General features: G+C 46.8%; 1 protein-coding gene across 2 annotated transcripts in view; it reads right to left on the reverse strand.

The window, feature by feature from the left end:
• Positions 1-4,336: 4,336 nt before the first annotated feature.
• Bicd2 (BICD cargo adaptor 2) overlaps positions 4,337-9,430 on the reverse strand; it is a 54,363-nt gene continuing 49,269 nt past the window's right edge. Inside the window, exons 7-8 of one of the 2 annotated variants that reach the window (XM_004647556.2) lie at positions 8,160-8,370; positions 4,337-6,460 (exon numbers count right to left, since the gene is read on the reverse strand). In XM_004647556.2, coding sequence (XP_004647613.1) covers positions 6,455-6,460; positions 8,160-8,370 — 217 coding nt within the window. In that variant the 3' untranslated portion in view covers positions 4,337-6,454. Of the gene's footprint in view, positions 8,371-9,430 lie in introns of both variants that reach the window. The other variant, XM_004647555.3, reaches the window with a different exon arrangement.

Below are 9,430 nucleotides of genomic sequence, written 5' to 3' on the forward strand. Positions count from 1 at the left end.
GAGGAAGGGAGGGAAAGAGGGAAGAAGGAAGAATGGAAAGAAGAAAAAAAGAAAAGGAACAGAGGAAAGGATAGATAAAAGACTGATCTTTGGCTCAATGCTGTGTTCTCAGGGCCCACTAAAGTGACAGTACCACCTTCAGAACACACTGGGGTGGCAGCCTTGCTCAGAGGCACCCCCCCAACACACATAGGGGTTCTCTGCAGTGGCCCCACCTCAACAATAGTTTTATACCTCTGCCATGAACCCAAGGTTTCACTGGAATCAAGCAGTTAATTCTCTCTGGGGCTATGGGGAGAGTCCCACTCCCCTGCAGCATATGCTCATGAGTCCTGTGGTGGCTCATCCTTGTAGCAACTCTTTTGTCTGGTCTACATGGTCCCTGCTGCACTCACTAAATTCTAGGTGACGACAGCTACACACTCACAGCTTTTCACTCTAAGCTTGTGATGAGACAGTTCCAGTGATCTCCAAAATCCTTTTGGGGTCATTCTTCCTTGCCTTGGAAAATATGCTCTGGCTTCTGTTTATATATGGCTGGCGGATCCTGCTCTCTTGATAAATGGCATCTGGTTTTCCCTGATCCACATCAATCCCCTCATCAAAGGGTAACTTGGCCACCCAGCCCAAAGAGGCCTCATTTTTTCCAATATAGATATGTGATGTCAGGTTACTGATTTCAGCTCTCTTCCACTTGTGTAATATCTTTGTTGAGTAATTGATCATTATAAAACATGTTGGTTCATTTCCACTTTTTTTTTTTTTTTTTCTTTTCTGAGACAGGGTTTCACTACATAGTTCAGGCTGGCTTTCAACTCACTTTGTAGCCCAGGCTGGCCTTCAAATCCCAGTGATCCTCCTGCCTCAGCCCCTTAAGTGATGGCATTATAGACATGCACCACTAAACCTGGCCCTGGCAGTTTTTACTGTATGCATTTTGGTGGTTTTTTGTTAGACACATACATGTTTACAGTTGTTATATCTTGGTGAATGACATTTGCCAATGTATACTGTCCTTTGTTTTTCAAAAGCAATTTTCGCCTTTCAGTCTATTTGGTCTGATGTTAGTATAGTCATTCTTTCTCTCAGTTACTGTTCATATGGAACATCTTTCTCTATATTTCCATTTTTAATTTACTTGTGTCTTGAATATAAGGAGAGTCGTCCCTAATCACAAAGATGGATCATGAATGCTAAATGCAGTTTGGCAGGTAAATTTATCAAAGCTCCAGGTCTTTCTCATATGCTTCCATTTATGCAATACAAATGACCTGCACTGACAGGGTTATGCAGTCACCCCTGGGGGGATGAGTGTAGAGAACACCAGGGCTTTAAGGAACTGTTCCCATTTGCTGCTTGTCTGGATGGTAACTACACTATGTTCAGCTTGCAGCAATCATTCAGCCAGTGGACACTTGTTTGCATGTGCTTCACAAAAAAACATTGGGAAAGCATTTTTTTTGAGACAGGGTCTCGCTATATGGTTTAGGCTGGCCTTGAGCTCACTTTGTAGCCCAGGCTGGTTTCAAACTTTAAGCAATCTTTCTACCTCAGCTTCTGAGTGCTGGGATTACAGGCATGTGCTACCTCGATCTTCTAGGAAAGCAATTCTTGAGTGGGAAATGACAGAAGGGATGGTGGAGGCAAGGGATAGCATACGTCACTCCTATGGCTCTCCCTTTTCAGAAAGCCCACATATATTCTTACATGGATGAAAAGAGACTTCTGTGGTAAGGCACTATGGACTGCTTTTTCCTGTTTTCTTTTCCTTTTTTTAAAATGTATTTGAATATTGCAGGGTCTCACTATGCAGCTTGAACTTGTAGTGATCCTCCTGTCTTCAGCCTCCCAGGTGCTGGGATTATAGGTGTGTGCCACCATGCCTGGACTTGGTGGCTGGCTCAGTGCATCTGGGGGCAGGGCTGGCAAGGCATATGGTGCTGGAGATTAAACTGTGGTCCCTGCGCTTGCCTAAGCAGGTGCTTTAGTCTGCTGAGCTATCTCGCCAGCCCCTTCTCCTGTTTTCTAAGAGGAGAAGCTCCACGTGCACAGACTTACACCGGGACTAGGCTCAAAAAGTCAGGCTCTTGGATGAATGAGAATTCAAAAGAAATTTCAACAGATAACAACTCAGCCCTTCCAGTTCCATTGTGTGAACACAGCTGAAAGGTGAGGCAACACAAAGACGAATCTGATGAGGAATATGTTCTGGGAGGCTCTGTTTGCAGAAGGAAACCCCGTGCCTCACCAGGGCCAGCAGACAGACCTCATTAATGTGTGCGATGAAGTTAAACACATCTAAAGCATCCCTAGGGGGTTGGGGTGCTTCACAGCTGCTAGTTACAGAGTTGTGTTTACTCTGTGCAAATGTGGCTTGTACACTAAGATATGTGTACTCTCTTACAGACAAATGACACTTTTATAAGAAGCTGATTTAAAATTATACTTCCCAAAAGACAAAGGCCCAGCTTCTTGACCTGTGCCTAAAAGGCCTGGGTAATGATGATGATATCAGTCTGAACCACATGACTAACAGTCATTCACTGAACACCAGGTCTATGCCAGATTATCAAGGGCTTGATGAAGCTTCAGTGACTTCTAAGAGGAACTTGTGCCTCAACTTAGAGAGAGGCTAAGTCAGTCAAGGCCAGCCAGCTACCAACTGGTGGTGATTGAACCAGTCAGTCAGTGAGTGGTCTGGCCACCAAGCCCATGCTATTGTTTTCAGTTCTAGGAACCTGCGAAGTGCTGAGGTGAAACTCTTACAGGGAGAAGGAAGACGAGAGGGAGTGGAGTCGATCCCCTCTCAGACAGGAAGTCCACACAGGCAGCCTTTCAGCATGGCTGCCTTCGTGTAGCCACCTGCTGAGGCTGTTCTCCACCCTCAACAGGGGCACTAGAGGACCCAGAACGAAAGGGGTGCAACTCAGCTTCTGGGTGCTTGTGTGAATCACTAAGCCTGAAGCTAGCCTGCAGTGGGCCTCCCACACAAAGAAAAGTAGAATGCCTCATGGGCCTGGCTGCCCCACATTGTCCTACTCTTTAGGGTCTTCTTTCAACCCAGTTCAGGAACAGCTCTCCTTTCAACCTTTTCCTGGGACTTTGGAACAATAAGCTTTTTTTCTTTTCTTTCTTTGCTTGGCTGGCCTTAATTTGTTTTAACAAATCTATTTTATTTATTTATTTATTTATTTATTTATTTATTTAGTATAGGACCTTGCTACGCAGCTCAGACTCTCAGCCTCCCCAGTGATGAGATGATGGGCATATGCCACCACACCTGGTCTCGGTGGCTGGCACGGTGCGCATGGGCCTCCAGGGCTGGCACAGCATACAGTATTGCAGATGAACCTGGGTCCTTGTGCTTGCCAGGCAGGTGCTGAGACCACAGAGCTATCTCCTTAGCCCTTGGCTGGCCTTAAACTTGAAGTGATCCTCCTGCCTGAGTCTCCCAAATGCTGGAATTACAGGTGTGCACCACCACACCTGGCTGTACTCAACTAAAACAACGAATCAAATTGAAAACAGTTTGGAAGCTGCTACTAGAGGGATAGAGAGTCAGGCATGCTGGCACACATCTGTAATCCCAGAACTTGGAGGGCTAAGGCAGGAGAATTGCTGTGAGTTACACAGCAAGACAATAAGTACACGAATAATCAATAAGTAGGGATAGGACTGTCAGCAGATGGACATTCTAAAGGAGTAAGGTCAGAAAAGGGAGGGATGCCTAGGGCAAGACCCTAGCCTGAGACACCTCTAGAGGGAAGCCCTGGGTGGGTCAGGATGTCCAGAGCTGGCCGGAGTGCACCCTGATACCTACTGTCCTATCTTCTCAGATCCCTGAGCAATCATTTCAGTATACCCCACATATCTTGGTACACATTCCTATAGTTAAACACATGTTTGTGTTGATGAACAGGTAAGCCTTGTGGCCTGAATCTATTCACGCTTGGGTTCAGACAGCAAGACTTTGGCCATCCCAGGATTCCACATTACCCACACTACTGCTTCCAAGACAGGTTAGCACAGGCCACTTGTGGTTTTTTTTGGGTGGAACCGGGGATTGAACTCAGGTCCTTGCACTTGTCAGGGAAGCGCTTATTCCACTGAGCCATCTCCCTGGCCCCCATTTGTGGTTTTAATCCATGTAAGAACAATGTATTCTGACCACCAAGCTGCTGGATACTTAGACCTGTGAGGAATTGGGGTGTGGCCCACATGTCCCCTCCCCTCACTCCTAGGATGTTTCCATCCTCAGAGGGATCCCAAGGCTGGTGCACTACTGGCACCATGGTCATCTCTATCAGGGGTCAAAGCAACCACAGAAAGCAAGCCGTGTGCTTTGTCTTTTTATTACTCTTTATTTATTGGTCCTACCAACGAGACTCTTTACCCAGGCCCACTGTTCCTATGTGTGCTGACCTTGTAGACATTCATATCATGAATCTGTCTTGAGAGTCTCAATTATTTTTCTTTTCTATTCCTTTTCCATGCTCTGCCTCATTTTCTCAGAAACTGAAGGCATCTGCTTATTATTAAAATTTTTTGTTTGGGTCTGTGTAAAGGTTCCTTGGCAGGAGAACATGCATATGACTTTTAAAATAAAGACCAACATTCTGACACTAAGGTAATGCACAGAAAAAATACAGTACGTAGACATTGCAAATAAATACCCCATACAGATGAAGTTATCTCAAATGTAACAATATTTTTTATGAATCAACACTGTAACAGAAGGTAAAAATAGGAGTCCCAACAAACAGGAGTAAGAAATGCTTATTCCAGGAAACAGAATTCTTTAATTCTTGCAATTTATATTATTATAATTTGTCCCTTTTTTTTTTTTTTTTGGAGGACAGAGGACAGTTTTTCTTCCTCCACTAGTACCAATTTGATCATCCCCATGAACCTCACTCAGCAAACAGAACAGGATGCAGACCTGGTTTGCTAAGGATCTTTAATGAGTTCTGTTTCCTGAAATTAACAGTGATTAGTTACACCAAGCAAGAGAAGATATAATATCTTGTTTTCACATTTGCAAAGAATACTATGGCTAACCCTCATCCCACACTCACATGTCAACCAACCGAGCTGGCTCTGATGCCCTCAGCTCTTCACAAATATGGTGTTCTCTTCACAAACGTGGTGTTCGTACAGCTTGCTTAGTTTGTCCTAGTAAGTCCATTTGGTTCCCAAAGCACATCAAGGTTTTGTTTGTTTTTGTTTTCTAAGCCCCTGAATTTGCAAGTAAAGAATCACTGACTAACAGAATTTTGCACAATTACTGTTTTCTTTCCCTCAATGAAGATGCCCAGGTACAGGTGTGAGGCAAGTGCCTCTTCTACCTGTTGGTCCACACTGGCCTTCAGCATTCCCAACTAGCTCTTCACTGTTCATTTTAGAGAAATGACTTTGCTGGGACACCTCCCATAACTGATGAAGGCACTACTGGCAATGATTACTAACAAAAAGGTGTTGAAATAGAACACCCTAAAAATCGACAACTGTAGAATTTTCTAAGTGTACCATAATTTGGCACAACAACCAGAGTAACAAAACAATTCCAATTTGGAATTTCACTGGTACGGTTGTATAAAATTCTGTTAATCAGTCATGCTTCACAATGTCCTAAAACCCAGAAAATTCTGGAATTTGTAGGTAATACTACTTATTCAATAATTTATCTTTTTTCAAGTGCCTGTTACTATTTTAACCAGAGCAAAGGTCAAGTTTTCTTCTTGTTACATTGAACTATTCCTAAGAATAATAATAATACAATATGAAAAACCCCAGAATTGGAATACCCTGGATTTCTTAATGAACATGGCATTTAAAATCTGTAATTTCAAACATGAACCATAATGCCGTATAATCTAAAAGGCTGCTGAACCACAGCATGGATATACTTAGCCAAGCTCCTTGCTGGGCCAAAGCCTCATCGCCAGTCTAGAGCTACTCACTATGGAGCACACAGCCCTGCCTTGTGCTGATGCCAGATCAATGCACCAGAGCTAAGACCGACAGCTACAGGATCACGAGCACAGACCACGGCATCTGAGACCATCTCTAGGAGAGAAACCGAGGAAGCAAATATAATATCAAAATATCAAAAGTGCACAGGTTGATCGGATAAAAAAGGAACATGTGTAACAAGGACACCCGTGGTGGGTGTTCCAGCGGGCTCCTAGTGAGCCTGGTAGTGGCTGGGAAGCAGGTTCTTCGGCCCTACAGAGGCCTTTCCAAGCAGCAGCTCACGGCATTCTCAGTATTAAAGCTTTTTCCCCTCCTATTAAAAACTTGGGGAATGCTATTTAGAAAAGGATTGCAGTGGTATATCCAAAACATTTCTAAGTGGACTTTTAGGTTACCCTTCCTTCCTTTGCATGGGCCACGGGAGGGGAGGGGGGGCTGCAGTGTGACAGGGCCGGGTGGTCACATCCTCCCAGCAGCTACTCTACAGCTGAAAATGGGAGAAAACAAGACAGCATTAGAAATGGGCCACCTGTTGCCTCCTGCTCACTTGACAACTAAGTTCTCACTGTGCTGGGAATGTGCGAGCCGGTTAGTTGGCAGAGACCTGCATGTATGTTAGCGGGGCCGGTGGCTCTGAGGGAACGCAAAGCCCCTTACAGGTACAAGAGAAGCTGCGTGCTGGCCTGGTGAAGAGAGAGCAAGGCAGAGGGAGGGGGCAGGCATGCAGGCAGCCATCCCCAGGATGGGTGTGTAGGGCACACCCATGTCCTATCCTATATTCCTACTGTTCTGCACCATGCACTGCCTATAGTCTGGAGAAGACCAAGTCACCTTCAGCATCAAGGAAAAGAATGGGACAGACAGCTGTGTGGGGGACAACAGGGCCCTGTGTGGTGTAACAGCATCAAGCCTCTTTCTACAAGGAGACAGATGAGCAGCTGTCAGAAGAGCAGAGGGCAGCCTTATGCCTGCTGCCCCCTGGGGAGTCAGGAGGGAAATACTGAGAAGGGTTCTGCTTCAGCACACATGAACTGAGACACCTAATGCCACAACTCCGGTGTGGATGAAGCCTCTGAGAAATAGGCAAGCCCTTGGTTGACCTTTTTCTTTTCGTTGGTACCCCCAAACTGCTAGAGAACCACCGATACCATACCAACTCTGGGAACCAGCCTTGGGCCTCAGCCATGCCCTCTCAGTATGGGCCCAGCTCTGCTACCACATGGGTGTCTGGCAATTCAGCCAAGCCTACTGGCCACTCAGACTTTAGGATGTGGTTCTCTAAGACTTGCTTCTACAAAAGGGGGGGCTTCACACTGAGGACCAAGGTCTGGCCAGGCACTTGGAACACTTTTCTCATTAAAAAAAGGAAGCCCTTAGCCTCAGGCCCTGTCAGTTTGTCATCTTACAGGCCAGCAGGCCAGCATGTAGATCTCAGAAACAAGACAATGGGGCTATTGAGCTCTGCTTTCCTGGGCTACACGCAGCTGTGTGTGAGTCTCATTTGTAGAATGCAGGAGCTCAGGACCACTCTCCTCAGGTTTGGGATAAAATTCTGCACTATTGTCCTGGATGTGACTTGTAATGAGATCCTGCACAAACTAAAACAACTCTTTTCCATATAGAACTCTGCCAGCCACAGTTGCCCACTGAGGCTTGACCTGTGATATATACTGGAACCTTCTAAAACTGTTCGCAGGTACTGATGTTAGACACATATGAGGAACATGCAACTTTCAACTCAGGTTATCCCTCTGTGGGTGCTGAGGGAGTGAGACCAGAACTCTTTCCCTAAGGTGCCCCTGGGAGACATTTTTGCACATCTGTCTTGCAACAGGGTATATAGCTCCATCCCTACCTCTGACCCCTTAAGACAGCAGCTAAAACAGGTGCTCCGGAGGGGAGTGGAGTAGGAAGTGACATAAACTCATAGGAGCGTCCTGGTGACAGTGATGCCCCATGCTGCCACTCAGCTAGAATCTTGCCCTCTGTGCATTAGTCACGTTAAGACTTGCCTAGCACCACTGTCCCACTGCTGGGTTAGTTGAGGTGAAGCGGACGTTAGCTGCAGCATGCGGCGCCCCACAGCCCTAATCACAGTAAATGCTGTGCTTCTCGCTGCAGAACACCTGGTTGGCGAGCCCGGTGCCCTCGGCCCTGTCGCTGGCACAGGCACAGGTGTGACTTACACTCGGGGTGGCTGGCTTGGCCTTAGGGGCAGCTTTGGTGCGGCCCCGCCGGGTCTGCTCGTGGTCCAGCTCGAGCAGCTCCAGCCGCTGGGTCAGCGCCAGCTTCTGCTGGATGGCCATTCGCAGCAAGGAGTTAAGTGTCTTCTTCTCATCCTCAGCAGCTGCCAGCTGCCGCTGCATCTCATCCAGCTGTGTGATGTACTCGTCACACCTGTGGGAACCAAGAGCATAAATGAAGGGCCAGGCCAGGAAGAACATCCACTCGGGACTGTACCTCCATGCAGTGCCTGGGTTGAGCCCAGGACCCAGGGAGGTTGGTTGTGGTTTCTTTTAGCAAAGGCTTCTTTAGACAAAAGCCCTGATAAGGGTTATAGGAGCCCTCAGCACCCTACGCAGCCAGCCCTGTGAGGATGGCTTATTTAGATTTTGTGTTGGTTTGGTAGAGGTTCTTTGCTTGTTCAGTTGTATTTCCTAAAGATGTCATGACACTCAGCAATTTGCCTTTTGGTGGGGGATCTCCCTATTTGAAGGTCATGAGGAAGCTTAGCACTGAGACATCACTGGCTTCTAGAATCTGAGTAAAGCAAGGCAGGACTGGTCTTGTTTGTACTGTGAACATACAACTGGTGCTCAGTAAGACTATGCTAAGCAACAGTCAGAGCCACAGAGCCACCCAGGCCTTTGCCTTCTGTGACATATCCGACCCAGCCAGGTGTGGAGCTGAGGAGGGGAATAAATGCTCTTCTGCTCCCTTTCTGGTATCCCTTTCCTACCAGTCCCACCTGTCTGGTTGGGACCTAGAAAAAATACATAAAGCTGTAGAGGTCAAGCTCAGGGCTGAGGGCAGAGTGGCCTGCCACTGAGCAATGCCTCCTCTGCCTATCATTGGCCCTGCTTTGCCTGTGCCCACACACTGTGAAACGGTCCCTTGACAGTGCCTTCTCAGAGACATGCACTGTGCCACCTACCTCACAGGTCTGAAATCCTGGCTTCATCTGAGAGATCAGATCTTTAAATAAAATGAAGTTTGAAGAGCTAGCATTTAGGGACAGTGAGATAGCTCGGTTGACTAACCGCCTGCTTAGGCAAGTGCAAGGACTAGGGTTCACTCCCTGGCACCACATGCCTCGCCAGCTCCGCCCCTAGGCACAATGAGTTGGCCACTGAGTCTAGGCATGGTGGTGCATGCCTGTAATCCCAGCTCTGGGGAGGTTGAAAACAGGAGGATCATTATGAGTCAAAGCTGTGTAGCAAGACCCTGTTTTACATAT

This window comes from Octodon degus, unplaced genomic scaffold (assembly GCF_000260255.1).
Source record: "Octodon degus isolate 3935 unplaced genomic scaffold, OctDeg1.0 scaffold00312, whole genome shotgun sequence".
Lineage (NCBI taxonomy): Eukaryota > Metazoa > Chordata > Mammalia > Rodentia > Octodontidae > Octodon > Octodon degus.